A 17,258-nucleotide genomic window follows, 5' to 3' on the forward strand; every position below is an offset into this window, starting at 1 on the left:
AAAGTAAACAGGACTTAAAAAAACAGAACAAATTTTTTTTCGGAAAAATCAATTTATTTTATTTAAAATAGTCTCCTTCTGCTTCAATACAACTTTTTGCACGGTCCAAAAGCATGTCGAACGAGTGTTTTAGCTCGTTGGCCGTTATGGCCGCCAGTGTGCCGGTGCAAGCATCTTGAATGGCCTATACAATTTTAAAATAAAGTTAATGGTGACTCTTTGTTCGAAGTTCATTTTCGCACCGATAACATAAAAATACTGACACTTAAAACACAATAACTTCACTTCCAATCAATGAAATGTCATGAAATTCTGGACAATTGATAAAGATAGCAGATTCGACATACAGATGGCGCTACCGGGGGCGCTAGATTCAAAAACATCCTGTTTACTTTGGAATTCACCTTGTATGTACACTTGTGTTTTTAAAAAATGTACTTGTTTTTCTCATGTATCGAATGTATAAATGTATATTTGGGAATATTCTATGAAAATTTGAATTAGATACGGCAAGTTCTTAAATAAACTTGAGGACAATAAAAAGGCTCCACCACTTTTGTAGATTATTTTCAGCTATATAACTGTGAATTTGAAAAAAGTACTTTGGAGCAAAGATGCGGTAGTTAACAGGAGGTTTCAAGATCGGTGCAGGTTTCAGTAAAAGCGACTTTATATCGTGCGACTTCTTCAATCTTCTCCTGGAGAAAATAATTCGAGCTGTAGATCCGAAAAGAAAAGATACAATATTCTATAAGACTTTACAACAGCTGGCGTACGCCAATGATATTGATATCATTAACCTCAACAACCGCGCCGATAGTTTTGCTTTCTCCAGATTTGATAAGGAAACAAATCAAATGGGTCTGGTAGTGAACGAGGGCAATACGAAATATCTTCTGTTATCAAACAAACAGTTATCGCATTCGCGACTTGGCTGCCACGTCACTGTTGACAACGTTTAGTTGTGTTTAACGTGGGATCCTACTGTCGAACAGCTTAACTCCACGGTGCTCAGAAGCACAACGGATCAATATAATGCGTTGATCAGCGCCCTGAAAACTGGGTAAACATTTTCAGTACCAATTGGCAGTGTGGCATGGACACACTAACCACCTTGGTAGGGTTCGAGGCCCATCTAAAACCTCTACCGTACTATGTGCACGGCACCAGGTTGCAATGCAACTCCACATTTGAACTGACAAAGTCAGTTCTTCCCGCGATTTGGGTTTTAACCACAGCCACCACGAATCTCCACAAAGTGCCAAACCCAATGAGCAGATTGGAGTTATCTCCAAGGGCTAACTGCTCTCCGTGGTACCAGGTTAAAGTCTTTGATATGACCTTGTAACCGAAGTTACTACCAGTTGAGTTTCCACACAACTCTGGACTGGCGGCCAGGATCTTAGTCGCCTCTTACGACAGGCATGCCTTACCGCGGGTATATTCGGTTTCCCCCCCGAACCCTGAGGGGGTCCCCCCTACCCGCAGGGGGAAGTTACTGTTGACAGTCATAACTTCGAAGTCGTAGTTAATTTCGTCTACCTTGGAGTCTGCAACAACACCAACAACAACGTCAGCCTCAAAATCCAACGCAGAATAACTCTTGCCAACAGGTGCTACTTCAGACTGAGTAGGCAATTGAGAAGTGAAGTCCTCTCTCGACGACCAATGGCCAAATTCCATAAGTCGCTCATTATTCCCTTCCTGCTATATGGCGCAGAGACATGGACGATGACAACACTGATGAATCGACGATGCGAGTTTTCGAGAGAAAGGTTCTGCGGCAGATACTGGTACCGCAGTCGATGGAACGGTGAGGTGTATGAGATATACGATAACATTGAGGCGAACTTTCTACCTACAAAATCATGCGTCATAGTCAGGATCAGGTAATCACTGAGTGTAACGTCCGGACCTAAAAGTTGGATTCATAAAAACCAAGCTAACAAGCTTCTGGCTATGTGTGTGGTTAGACGTTGTCAGTTGATTGTACAGTTCTGAATTACATTTTTCCCTTAATGAACCAACTCATATCAGAGGATTCCCTATCAATCTCAGCAAACACATGACAAAACCTTTCTGTCAGCCATTCCAGGAAGCCATATGCGCCGCTTCAGAAAAACTCTAAAATTTGTCATATTTTCACGGTCTGAGAAATTTTTTTTTTGTACGAAATTATATATTTCTAACGCCATGTAGTCTAATATATAGAGTGATCTATTTTCAGTCTACTTTTTTAAAGAAACAGAATTTCAAATTTGGAATGAGGAATGTTTATTATCACTCCAAAGAACATTATTTGGCATTTATTTTTTGAAGATTATCTTTTCAAAATGTTAGTCGCGGCTACGTCTCAGATCCTGAGTTCATTCAGTCCAATTTTCGATGACTCGTTCGAGAATTTCGACTGGTAACTGGCGAATGAAACCCGTGATGTTTTGCACAAACCTGAATCGAACCGGCACTATCCGCATAGACTTTAGAAAGGAAAAAGTCCAACGGTGTGATATCACACGATCTTGGTGACCAATCAAGACGTGACATTAACGCCTCACCGAAGTGGCGCCATCTTGTTGAAACCAATTGAGAAGAAATTTGATTATTTGCCAAAAAGTCCGAAACAAAAAAAAAACAAACAGGACAGCTTGACACGTGGGTTATCTGTCAAAAAAAGTACCCCTACTTGTATCACCTGTTAGAATACTAAAATCACCTATTGGTTCACTAACAAATATCTTTTTACTGAACCTTATACCTATTTATTTTTTACTAAGTTATTATAAATTTAATATTTCAGAATCATACTTCAAATAATGGTTTTACATATATTTTACAACAATAAACTGGTCAATATACTAGTATTAAATTATATTTATAAATACTTAAAATAGACTTGTGAACTTTGTACATAAAATAATTAAATTGAGTAGAAACGTCGGCTGACGTCACTGGTTATCGCAAAATATTTGGATTATAAGAAAAAAGTAAATTTATACATTAAGTTGTTACACTTCGCAATGAAAATCAAAAACATATCAGAATTTAAAATTTTTCGTTATTCCAAATTACACAAAATAACAAAACTTTAGGTTTTCAGAACACAGTTTATGAAAAAATTTATCTCACTATTAAAAAATGTTAATGATTTTGATGTTTTGATAAAAATTGGAGAAAATTGAAACAGTGGATTTTTTCGAAGTATAAAATATTTAAAAGTTTTCACAAACATTTGCTTTACTATTGTATTTTAAAATGTATTCTATTGTGTTTCCAAAACGTAATAAGCCGAAATTTTCAGGGATATCATTTTTCATCTTCGAAAACATAGGCAATCATTTTTTTGTTTTAGGAGTCAAAGTTCACAATACAATATTGTAAAATAAAGAAGTTGTTTCAGGATAACTTCTTAACAACAATGGAAAGCTTGGAATTTGATACCAAGAATTCGTTCCGTTTTTATTTCACAAAATATCGAAGCTCGTTTATTTTTCTTTTAGAAATCGAAATTTAAAATAGAAGAGGCAAAGTATTTCTAAATAAATTGTTAACAGCAACTAAAAGTATGACAATTTTGAAACATTTCGATATTCTGATTTTGGCAAACTAAAGACACTTGATGCTTTCGAAAAACATCTTACACAAATATTTATAACTAAACGAAAACTTCGTTTAATTTTGGTGTTTTAATAAAAACTGGAGTAAAGCAAAAACACAACAATTTGAAAATTTTCGGAATCCCTTTTTTAATATTCTAACACAACGATGCTTGTTCAAAATTTTACTTAGCAATAAATGTAGAAATAACTTAATAATATAATATGTGTAAGGATTTAAAGCTTTTCGGCTAAAATAAATCTAAAATAGAATACCTTAGTAAAATTTTTTAATTTTCGGGGTAATTTTTTCTCAACATTTTTGGCCTTTTTCTGACTACTTCAGAGCAATTTTTCATAAAATGAAAATTTTGAACTTTTCCGAGTATTTTCTGAAAATTTCGGAATATTTTTTTATAAAATGAATTGAATTTTGAGATAAGGACTTTAAACTTTTCCGATTCTCTTTTTGATTCAGCAAAAGAAATATATAAAATAGAATAACTCAGCAAAAAATTTGCATTTAATGAGAAAATAGATTTGTTTTTACTATTTTGTTAGAAATTTTCGTAAATAAAAAATGCTTAATTTTTGGAGTAATTTTTTTCTAAACATTTTTTTCATAAAATGAAAATTTCGAATTTTTTCTTCAAATTTCGGAGTATTTTTTCATAAAATAAAGTGTATAAAGAGATAAACATCTGAAACTTTTCGGAATCTCCAGTTGATTCAGCTAAGGAAGTTTAAATAACTTAATACAATTTTTATCTGAAATCTGAAAATAGATTTGTTTTCGTAAATTTAAAAATTTTTAACTTTCGGACCAATTTATTTCTAAAAATTTTTGACATTTTTCTCGCAACAACTTAAAATTTCGGAGTATTTAAAAAAACAAAAATGAAAATTTTGAATTTTAACAAACGTTTTTTTCTAACGAATTCGGAGTATTTTCTAAAATTTTTAATTTTTTTTTCCGAAAAACGAAATTAAAATTATAATACTACATCAATACCTTCATAAGTACTATATCGCCTAAATTTATTTCAACAATGCAGCCAAACGTCTTTCTACTGCGAAAATCAAAATTGTAAAATGTCGACATTTTCCGAGAATCCGTTTGTTTTTATAAACAAGTAATCCACTTAAAAAAAAAATGTTCCCCTATTTACCGTATATACCATAACAACCGCTGGTAATACTTGTTGCTAGGCGCAACTAACGCTGAATTTTTTTTATTAAAAATTTCAAAAAATTAAAAAAATTTCAAACACACATTCCTACATAAACGAAATAAGTTAAAGAATACAAAACAAAATTTAAAAACAAGTTCATTCACAAAAACAAAAACAATAAAAGATAAATAAAGTCAATAAAAGCCACATGTGGCGCAATCACACAAGCACACGGTCAAAAAAGGGGCAAAAGTAGAAAACAAGCAAAACACAATCGGCTGTGTTAGTTATGCACAAATGTATGAATATTTGTGAGTAGCACGCAGACGGGCCCCCAAAATTACTTAACACTGAACTTAAAAGTACTACATAGCAGGTTACTAACATACATATATACGAGTACATCTCATTTTATATACATACATACATACTTATATGTATATGTGCTGCTCTTCACATTCACTACCACTAAACAAAATCTGCTTAAATTTGTTTTATTATTACTGCTTTGTCAAAGACGCTCTTTCGTAATTTTTGCTTGCTTGTTTTGCTCACACCTCCAAGCAAGAAGAAGAAGCTTTGCTTGTTCAATGTTTTTTAAGCATAAGCACAGTTCCGATTTTGACTTTTAAGCGACACACCTTCAAAGTTTAATTTAGAGTCAAATAGTAATATTTATGTACATATGTATATACACTTATACATAATATATTATACATACATACATACAGTCTGCTTTTAAGCTAGCTTGCCTTGAGATTTTGACCTTTCAGTGATAAGCGTTGAGCTATAAAAAATAAGACAGAAGAATATTGAAAATATTTTCAATATTTGTTCGAAAACAAATACATATGTATGTACATATGTATATGCGGTTAGGTTGTCCTATATATAAGTAGTACATACATATGTATGTATACAGAGAAACGTATCAAGTCTATCGTTTATTGACACAACTACCATACTTTCAATAATCTTACTATTAATTTCCTTACATAAGAAGAAGCCTCCAAAAGTGTCTTAACTACTTACTTATACCATAGAAAAAATATTTATGAGAAATAATCCCAAATAATTTTCGATTATAAGTATTTTTCTCAATATTCTTTTGAAAATAGGAATGAACTCAAAACTATATGGAACAGAGGCTCCCATGAGAATATTAAACAATAAATTTAAAAATATATATTCTCATGTATCATCTTGTATAATAATATATGTATGTAACATACCAAACTATAGAAGAAGGCCTTCCAGAATTAAATTTTCCTTGAAACCGGCACCTTAATCTACATATGTAAGTATATAAGGCTTGCTACTACTTGCCCGAAAGTTTTGACCCAATCGCTAAAAGGGATAGTTTTGGATTAAGAAACAAGTGTTTTTTACTATTCTATCAATTGAGTATATATTATATAAATATTTAAAGCGGCAAAGCGGACCGTAGAAATTCTGATAAAAGTTTAAATTAAGGACAGTTGTGCAGAGGCTTCTCCTAGAAAAAAATTTCAAAGTACTTATCCAAGTATTACAACTTGAATAGCCATATCCAGTTCCAAAAATCTATTAAACGGACAACTCTATTAACTGGACTGAAAGGCTGGTCACCATACATTGAGAAAGCAACCTTAAATTCGTTATTTTTCCAAAGAAATTTATTTCTATGAACATATTCAAAAAATCTCAAGTACAATCCCTTGGATTCTTATACCGAAAATATGTAATTTTCACTATTGAATAGTTTATTATATATTATATAAATATTTTATTAAATCCAACTTTTATAGCATACTCATAAAAAGTAATTTCCGAGCTAATATTTAGCTTCAATAATAGGATATCACAAGTTGGTCGACAACTACACACAATCAGTAGGAAACCACTAAACCGGTGCAACCACAAATTCACACCTTTTTCTCACACTCTTCTTCTCCATTTTATCATGAATTTGCGGACGTTGTCTTATTTGCCACGTTTTGATAAAATGGTAAACTCGATTATCTGCTTATCACTTAAGTAAAATGAAGACCAAAAGAAAGGTCAGGTACATACAAGTATGAATGGAAAAGTGCAATTAGGCCCAATAGGACTTGGTTGCAATAATAGAGAATAAAAATTTAAAAAGGTTAAATTAAAGATAGGGTGAAATGAATTACGCGTAAATTCGCCAAAAATTATTCTAAATATTTTAGATATTTTTATAACATAAATCTCTTTTATATTCCAGTAAAAAAAATTAGAGTCAAAAGTGATATAGTCAACGTCGAAATTTCCAAAGAATTATAGCCATGAACGACCTCTTCTATTTAATCAAGACTACTGTGGTGCCTTCGGAAATTACTTTCATCAAATTCTCAGACAGACAGACAGACTCAAAGTTAAAAAAAAGATCCAAAATGAAAAATTAAAGGGTAAACATTTACAGGAATTCAGTTCAACTTCATACTTCTTGCATATTAATTCATAATTAATTCACCAACAGGGTAGTTTGATTCAAAATAAAAATGTGGGTCGGTGTGTATGCATTTTTATCAGTTTGTTTGATTTTTTTTGTTGCCTGCGGTCTGTGGGATCATAGCGTAAAGCTCAACAAGTTATCACAAACCAAAATGGAACAACAACGAAACCCGAAAACTCGCATTTACGAGAATATACATACATACACATGCATGCATGTACGTGTATGAACACGACCATGCGAAATAGCCACACATGTATTAACTTTATTTATATTTATACCATTTCGCTTTGACTTTTCCACACTCTGTTTTCGGCATTCAAACGTTTCAGTCTCGAAAATCCATTCGTGCATTGTGGACACGAAATAATTGAGTGGAGTGGAAGAATAACCTGAAATTTGGAATTTTCATACAGGCGATTTTAATATAAACATACATACATATATTGTTACGAACATTTTTTAAGTGCAAAAAATAGTGTAAGTAAAGGATGTTTTAGCAATAAATAGTAATAACAACAAAAAGTAAAGTGTTGCTGTTATAAAATGTTCGCCGGAAAACGTGAAAAGTGTGTGAAGTTAATAATGAGAAGAAGTACAGTGAACTCTGGCAGCAATTGAGTGTTGCTGAGTTGTTTATGTGCAAGTGTGTGAGGCATTAGCTGATGCCAATACATATGTAGTACATTTGCATATTAATGATGTTTTTTTCAAAAATGTGACGCAAAGATCTGTATGAGAAGGAAAAGTGAAAGTCATTTTTTTTTACTTTATGCGAGTACATACATATGTACGTCTATATTATTTTTTATTCATTTGGACAGTTGTCAAATTCGTGTGTTGGGAACCAAAGTTCTAAAAAAGCATTTTAGCTACAGAAAACATTAAAGAATATACAAATTTATATGGCAGAATTAATATGTATATCGGATTAATATTATACAGATGATCGACCAATATGAACTAGTAAAAGTGAGAAAGGATAAAATATTAAGATAAAGAAGAAAAACATATAAATTGTTTACAATTTTTACTTTTTTTATTTCTTATCTAAGAATTTAATTTTCCTACTCAAAAATGATTTATCAATTTTTGGTTTTGATTTTCGGACTAAATTCATTTCTATTATTTCAAAAAATTTGGAAAAAAATATTTTAATATTTAATCTTTTTAGATTAATTTTGTAATTTCCTAATTTAAACTCCTATTTTGAGATTAAAATTTAAATTCTTAATCAAAATCAAAATTGATAAACTATTTTTTTTTATAAAAAGGTGGACTAAAATTAAAAGCAATTAAATATAAATAAAACAAAAGGTGCTGAATTATGTTGATATAAAATTAGAAATATACATTCTTTTTCAAAATATTCTATTCAAATAATAATATAATGTTTATTCGAATTTTGGGGATACAATTTTTTCCCATTCCAATATTTGGATTAATTTTGTTTCAAAAGGTATCTGGGATTAAAAATATAAAAAATTAACTTAATTAATTTATTAATTTTTGTTTTCCAATCCAGTATTTGGAATTAAAAATGTAAAACATTATTTTTAATTAAAATTTTTTAGAATTAAAAATAAAAAAAGTTAAATTTTTTTTTCAATATTTGGAATTAAAAATGTAAAACTATTTTAAATTAAAATTTTCAGAATTACAAATTAAAAATTTATTGAAATATTAATTCAATTATTTTTTAATACATTATTTGAAAACCTACTAACCCTATTAAACAATTTTGCGGTGCTTAGAAAAAATTTTAAATTTTTTAATTAAATAAAATAGGTACGATATTTTATTATATATTATTTAAAAATTTGTAAGTTTTTTAATCAAGATTTTTGGAATAGAAAATGATAAAACTATTTAAATTGAATTCAGTTACATATCTTTTTAATGCATTATTTGCAACTGTGATTGGCATTCATTGAGATAATACTATTTTATCACTTAAAATAAATGAATAATACGTAGACGTAAATAAAAATATGTTTATTTTAAATTAATTTAAATTGATTATGTAAAATATAGCTTAAATCAATATTTTAATTAATTTTTTTGTTAAAAATAAATAAATCATTCTAAAGTGAAAACAATAAATATGAATAAAATAAGAAATCACTTACAATAAAAATAATATTAGAAGAAATTAAAATAAATAAAAACCAAACAAAAAACCAAAAGTAAAAGCAGAAACATGAAAAAAAAACATATAAATACATAAAAAATAATATTATTAAATACCCTATTACTTAACTAAAAGCTTTACAAACACCCACAAAAAACGAATAAAAATAATAACATAAAGAAGAGATAGCAGAGATGAAAAAAGAAGACATAAAACAAAATAAAAAATACAAATATTTTATAAAAAATAGTAAATTAATAAAAAATTATTTCATAAATATTTAATAAGAAATAATACTGAATTAATACAACAAAAAAAGAATTTCTTTAGTTCAGACAACAATTATTATGAAGATCTATTTAAACCAAGAAAAAAAGTTAATTTCATTCGCAACGAAGCTATAATATCCCTCACAAATAAAAAGTGTCCTCAGAAGAACTTTTAGTTGTTGTTGTAGCGCAAGTAAACATTCCTGAGAAAATTTCGATACATAGTGTCGGATGTAAATCCGGCTCCGTTCCGGTTACTTAGACACCTGTAAACATATTCAGAGCGATATCTCTTTTTACCACGGACCTCTCGTATTTTGCACATTTCAACTTTCTTGCCTGTTCACCCTGTTCAAGTTATAAAAATATTGCAAACCGTAAAATACAGTTTTTATAATTTCTTTATTCTTATGGCTAAATATATAATTTTGCTGAATTAAAGAAATGCAGTTCATTCAAAATTTTGCTAAATAATTTCACAATCGTCATTTCATTATATGTATATGTAGCACAAAATTTGTGTATTACCCAGAAAAAAGTGCAAACACTTGTTTGGCCGCTGATAAGAGTTCACATTGGCGGTGTTTGTCATTGACAAGGTGGGCGTGTGTACTCATATGGTAGCATACATACACACATCTCCACATGACAGCAGCAATTTTTGACTCTCTGCTTTGTTGATAATATTTACTTCGTTATCTTGGCGTATGCATTAAATATGATGACAACACTAAAGTCATATTTTGATTAAATGTTATCACATATCCGTATGAAAATCACTTGTAGAGTGTTATTTTGACCCCTAAATAACACCGTGGTTCAAGCGTGTGGAAAAAGTTATAAATTCCGTTTACTGCCTGCTGATACTAAAAAAGTATGCAAGTATTTTTTGTTGTTTTTTCTTTGTTTGAGCAACAAGAAAACATTGTGTGTATGTTTCGTATTTGTTTTTTGGTGGCCTGTAGGAAAGTTTAAGCGTTGGGAAGTCCTCATATTTGAAGTTGAAATAATTATATAGCCATTTTTCTAATCCTGTGTTTTTAATACCCTAAACAGGGTATGCTAAGTTGACCCCGATGATTACAAAACACAGAAGGAAACGTCGGAGACATATAGTATACATTATTGATCAGCGTGACGAGCTGAGTCGGTTTAGTCATGGCTGTCTGCTATCCGCCTGAACTATCATAATTAGGTTCCTCCAATGAAAACTTTTTTATTAGACAAGACATCTTCACGGAATATCGCATGGAAAATTTCCCAAAGTTTTAACATATGTATTAGCTCAATTAATTTTTTAGATCGGGCGATTATAGGATATAACGGCTGAACAAAGTAGAGGTACTTCTTTCAAAGCCTTTTTTTGACAAATCAGGCAAGCTGTCATGTTATTTTTGTTTAGTATTGTTTGGCATCATGGAAAACTTACGCCTGAACGACGTTTACAAATCGTTCAACTATGTTACGAAAATTCACGTTCTGTAAAGAATGTGTTTCGCGTGCTTCATGGTCAACATAATCGACCGACTGAGCGTACTATTCGCAACAACATCACCCATCTTGAGACGCAGCATACATTATTCGATAATATTAGATCACGTCCAGCACGCAGTGAAACCCGTGGAGCGACTCGACGCGGTCGCAGCAATTCGCACTGACGTCTTAATTTTAAAGTATACAAAATACAATTTGCAATAACTTAAGCCGCTCGATCTTCCCAAGCGACATCGCTTCAGTCTATGGGCTCTTGAAAAGTTATAAGATCAAAAGTTTTCAAGCTAAATTTTGTACAGTGATGACGCCTATTTTCGGCTCAATGATTTTTTAAACAGCAAAATTGCCGCATTTGAGACGAAAAGCAACCTGAAGATATTCAAGAGCTGCCGTTTCATCCAGATTCGATTGAATCGTCGGTCATTATTTCTTCAAAAACACGCTTTAATAACGGACTATTTGACGCCTGATATTGAAGCTCGTGATCTCGCCGAGATTTGGTTTCAACAAGATGGTGCCAATTTACACACATCGCATCAATCAATGGATTTATGGAGAGAACACTCCAGTGAGCGGATACTATCACGTTTTGGGCCAGTCGATTGGCTACCAAGATCGTGTGATATCACACCGGTAGTCTTTTTCGTGTGCGAACAATCCCGCTTCGATTCAGACCTTGGAGCAAAACATCACGCGTGTCATTCGCCAGTTATCAGTGGAAATGCTCGAACGAATCATCGAAAATTGGACTGAACAGATAAACCATCTGAGATCGCAGCCTACAGTTGAAATAGATAATATAAAAAAATGCTAAAGAATATGGTTTTGAATGATAATAAACATTCTCCATTAAATTTGAAATTTCTGTGTTTCTTCTCTAAAAAGATAGATAGACCTCGAAATGGATCACCCTTCACATAGCTGCCATACAAACTGTACGATCGAAACTAAGTTTATATATGGAAAACTTTTTTATTTGGTTTGGCTCGAGTTATTGTTGAAAGCAACGGTACAATCTCTGAAGAAATTATTCAGATCGGACTCAAGTCCTTGTATGAATTCCTTTGTATTTGTTAAGGCCGATATTTAATAATTTTTATTATTTTTTTACTTTCGTTTTTAATTATTATTTTTTTTATTTCATTTCAACATCTTTTGAATATTTATGCTTTTAAACATAAATAAAAAGCTGCAAGTTTTACTTTTAATAAATTTAAATGCGCAGAAATATTTTCTACCAAATAAATAAATAATTTACTTTCACTTTTGTTGTAATTTCTACAATAGGTTAATTAGCTATCAAAATGGCAGCACCCACCAAAAGTAAGTACAACAGAATTAACAATTCCTGTTCGCCTAAATTGTTGCTGTTGTATGCTTTGCCTAAGCCACTCTCCCGCACCTAGAATCCTTTGTAAAATAATTGGAATATCCCTCCTTTAATGTACCTGTATTTAATTATTGTTGTGTGTGAAATAGTTGTAGTAGTAAATAACTTTAATATTTTTTTTCAAAAGCCTTTTGAAATATATACAAGGTATGTTCCAAAGTAAACAGGACCCAGAAACATCTCCAAAACGTCCACAAAGAATTTGTTCCACCCGTCAAAACGTTGATGAGCTATTTTACCTTGCAGTTTTGAAGCATTTGGTGCACCGTATTCGACGTGTTCGGCCCGAATATCGGGAAGAGGAAAGTTGGCGTTTGTTGCATGATAATTCGCCATCTCATCGATCGACGCTTGTGACCGATTATTTGACCAATCATCATTTACCCATGAAAGGGAAGCGTTATGCAAACGTAGAGGCCATTCAAAGCCTTGCACCGACAAACTGGCGGGCATACCGGCCAACGAGATAAAACATTCGTTCGACTTGCTTTTGGACCGTGCAAAAAGCTGTATTGAAGCAGAAGGAGACTATTTTGAATAAAATAAATTGAATTTGTCGAAAGAACCATTTGTTCTGTTTTTAAGTGCTGTTTACTTTGGAGCGCACCTTATGCATATGCACGTACATACATACATGTGTATGTATGTATATTTTATATTTATTTTAAAATAAAATTTCATTAATTTGTTTTATTTCATATACATATTTAAAATAATCTTTGTTTTTAATTTTTTACAATAATTTGTTTTTTTAAAAATTTTTTTTTTTGTTTTTTTTCGATTTTTTATTTATTAAAAAATCCTTTTTGAGAAAGTATTTTAAAACAATTTATTTATTCCTTATTTATTGGGAAATACTTCTTTTGTATTTTTGTCTGTTTTATTCTTTAAATTTTTTTGAGAATGTATATTAAAATAATAGTTTTATTTTTTTTTATTAATTATTAATTTGGTTGAAAAAAAAAATATTTTTTTTTGTAATTTTTCGATATTTTATTTTATAAAAACATTTTGTTGTTCCAGAAAGTTTTTTAAAATAATTAATAAAAAAATAAAAAAAAATATTTTATTAATTAGAATTAATAAAAAAAAATACATAAATATTTAAAAAATAAAATAAAAAAATTACAAGAAAAATATAATAAATAAATTCTTAAAAATCAATAATTTTATTTCGAAATAAGTATTTTAAAATAGTTTTTTTATCGATTATTTTAAAATAAACATTTACTAATTCTATTATAAATTATTGTAAAAAACATTCTGGCATCTTTTAGAAACTATTTATTTATTTTATACATATATTGTTTTAAAAGAAAATTTTAGATCCGTTAAAAAATATATAAAAAATTCTGGAAATATTTTAAAATTTAGTTTTAATAAATTTATTTTATTTATTAAAATATTTTCTGTTCATTAATTTTTTCAGTCATTTTCAAAATCACTTTTTTAAATTTTTTTAAAACATGTTTTTTTTGAAATTTTTTTTATGTATATTAAATACTTTAAAATAAAATTTTAGTTATTAGTTACAAATTATTTTAAAGCAAAATTTTGTCACTCTTTTGAAAATTAGTTTCAAAAAATTAATTTTCTTTTCATAAAGAATTTTTTTATATCATTTTCTAAAATCCTTTTTATAAATCTGTTTTTTTATAAATTATTTAGACATTGATTTCTTTTATATAGTTTTTTTTTAATAAATATTGTATTTTAAAATAAAATTTTAGTTGTTCCTTTTTTATAAATTATTTTGAATACATTTACTAAATTATTTAATAAATAAACTTTTTCTGAACACTTTGTCGAAATTATTTTTTGCAAAAATATCTGTTTTTTGGGATATTATTTTGATGAAAAATTGAATTCTGTTTTATAACTTATTACATTTTTTCCAGCTTTTTCGAAAGTATTTTTAATAAATTTGTTTAATTGTTTTTATTATTTTGAAATAAATTTCTTTATTTAGTTTTTTAATAAATATTTTAAAATAACATTCTTTTTCTTTCTTTTCGATAAATAATTTTTAAAACATTTATTTCTTTATTTAATAAATAATTTTTACTGAATTATTTTTAAAAAATTTATTTAATTATTTAATACATTATTTTTGCATAACTTTTTTAAATTATGTATATTTTACAAATTTGTTTTAAGCAAAGTTGTTTTTTTTTTTAATATAACTTTTTCGAAATTATTTTTATTGTATGTATTTACATACATATCTAAGTACATACGTACTAAATATTTATAAACGTCTATTTTTAAAACTTATTTCTTTATTTATTTTTAATTATATTTCGAAATTATTTTGAAATAAGTATTATTTATTTTTGAATATTTTTATATTTTTGATAATTTTTTTCAAGTATTTTGTATAAACTATTTTAATTTTATTTATTTTTAAATTATATTTCAATTTATTTATTTTTTTATTATTTTAGTACAAAATCTTGAGATTAATAAATTTAAAATTATATTATAAGTTATTTTCTAAATTTAATTATAAATTTTCAACAAAACGTTGAAAATGTGTTATATAAATAAAATAAATCAAATTATTATCGCAATGCTTTGCTTCATTTAAAAATGTATGTATGTAAACATATGTATGTACATACATACATATGTACATACTACTTCTATTATAAAAAATCTACATATCTTCCTCCTAGCAAATTTTCACGCTTTTGCTACTTCCTTATATGCACCTATAAACCGTTATTTTTCCAAAACACATGTAATTCGAAAATGTTGTGTCTAATTTTCTAAATTATTGTGCTTGTTAACATTTCTAAAACAATTGCTTCTCAACCTAACTAATTTAATTCTAAATGCACCTTTGTCCTTTTCCCAATATTTGGCTCTACCACTAGCACTCACTAACGTCTGCATATAAAAAACGTATATTGAAAAATATTTATACTTGAGTTATATGTACATATGTATATAAATCAACTTACCGCACCTAATTAAATTTTGTTGTTGCCACTTCCGTTGATAACTATACTTACATATATCTGTATGTATGTTTCGTGTAACTGCTTATGCACTTTTTCATACTTTTTATATAAACATATACATATACACGCTTGCGACAAAACACTAATTTCACTTTGACTCGCACTCAAACAGAGAATATGGAAACCGGTCAAGCGTTCGATTCCAATGCCATGACATTGACGCGTTTTGTGCTGCAGGAGCAACGCAAGTTCAAACATGCCACCGGCGATCTTTCACAACTGCTCAATTGCATACAGACAGCGATCAAGGCTATCGCCTCGGCGGTGCGTAAGGCTGGCATAGCTAAATTGCATGGCATAGCGGGCGATATCAATGTGCAAGGTGAGGAGGTGAAGAAGCTGGATGTGCTTTCGAATGAATTGTTTATCAATATGTTAAAATCATCATACACCACGGCGCTGCTGGTGTCCGAGGAGAATGAGAATGTGATTGAGGTGGAGTTGGAGCGACAGGTATGTGGGCAAAGGCCAAGAAAATATACAAATAATAATAATTATATGCCAAAAATAATAAATTTCTATATGTAATTCTTTTATACCGTTACACAACAGGGCAAATATGTGGTCTGCTTCGATCCGCTCGACGGTTCTTCGAACATCGATTGTTTGGTCTCGATCGGTTCAATCTTCGCTATTTACCGGCGTCAAACCGAAGGTGAACCCACCATACAAGATGCATTACAGCCGGGTAATAAAATTGTTGCCGCCGGTTATGCGCTCTATGGTTCAGCCACCGCTATTGTATTGAGTTTGGGTGCGGGCGTTAATGGTTTTACTTACGATCCGGCAATTGGTGAATTCATTTTGACCGATCCGAATATGCGTGTACCGGAAAAGGGTAAAATCTATTCGATTAATGAGGGTTATGCCTCCGATTGGGATGCGGGCGTATTCGGTTATATTGCCGCTAAAAAGGATCCCAGCAAGGGTAAACCATATGGTGCACGCTATGTTGGCTCAATGGTGGCCGATGTACATCGTACCATTAAGTATGGTGGCATTTTTATTTATCCTGCAACTAAATCGGCGCCAAACGGTAAATTGCGTCTGATGTACGAATGCAATCCGATGGCATTTTTGATGACACAAGCTGGCGGTTTGGCCAGTGACGGACGCATTGACATTTTGGATATTGTGCCGCAGAAAATACACGAACGCAGCCCGATTTTCCTGGGCTCTAAGCAGGATGTGGAGGAAGCGTTAAGTTACGTGCAAGCCGCGCAAAAGTAGTGGAAAAACGCGAAAATTTTACACGAAATTCACAACTACACATTTATTGTTTGTTTGTTTTGCTCACGTTTGACTTATTAATGACTAAGAGATTGCCAATATACATAAGTTTATCGTTTACTAGCCTAAGATGATGATGCCTGTTTTAGTTTAAAAAAATGTGAAGACAATGGAAAAATTATATAAAAACAAAAATGAAAAAAGCAAAAAAAAAAAAAAAAATTAGGAGTAGCTTAAAAAATAAATAAATAATAAAATATTTTGTAAAAGAAAAACTGTTTACATTATTTATTTCATTAATTAAAATTAAGCACATTCGATTTTAACACTCCTTTTGTAGCTTACATAGGCTAAAGTTCAATTTACCGTTACTGATGTCATGTTATTTGGATTGTATACTTTTAGACGCAACATAAGGATTCCGATTTTTTATTTGTGAAGGATATTATAGCTCCAACCGCATATTACAACCGCAGTTAACATATTATATTAAAAAAA

The 17,258-nt window shown here is 30.0% G+C and overlaps 1 protein-coding gene across 2 annotated transcripts; it reads left to right on the forward strand.

Annotated features, from left to right (window-relative positions):
• The first annotated feature begins 7,521 nt into the window (after positions 1-7,521).
• On the forward strand, positions 7,522-17,011 carry LOC105232933 (fructose-1,6-bisphosphatase 1). 2 transcript variants are annotated; one of them, XM_049461518.1, is made up of 4 exons: positions 7,522-7,703; positions 12,405-12,440; positions 15,643-15,983; positions 16,083-17,011. In XM_049461518.1, the coding sequence occupies exons 2-4, from the start codon at positions 12,422-12,424 to the stop codon at positions 16,758-16,760; spliced, it is 1,038 nt and encodes a 345-aa protein (XP_049317475.1). In that variant the 5' UTR covers positions 7,522-7,703; positions 12,405-12,421; the 3' UTR covers positions 16,761-17,011. The 2 variants fall into 2 exon arrangements, with proteins under 2 accessions (XP_049317475.1, XP_029409120.2); XM_029553260.2 differs by lacking the exon at positions 12,405-12,440.
• The last annotated feature ends 247 nt before the right edge of the window (positions 17,012-17,258 follow it).

This window comes from Bactrocera dorsalis, chromosome 1 (genome assembly GCF_023373825.1).
Source record: "Bactrocera dorsalis isolate Fly_Bdor chromosome 1, ASM2337382v1, whole genome shotgun sequence".
NCBI lineage: Eukaryota > Metazoa > Arthropoda > Insecta > Diptera > Tephritidae > Bactrocera > Bactrocera dorsalis.

Excerpts from the sequence above, each read along its gene's own strand:
- LOC105232933 (XM_049461518.1), top strand. Across the intron at positions 15,984-16,082 it reads AGGTGGAGTTGGAGCGACAG|GGCAAATATGTGGTCTGCTT; the intron begins GTATGTGGGCAA and ends GTTACACAACAG.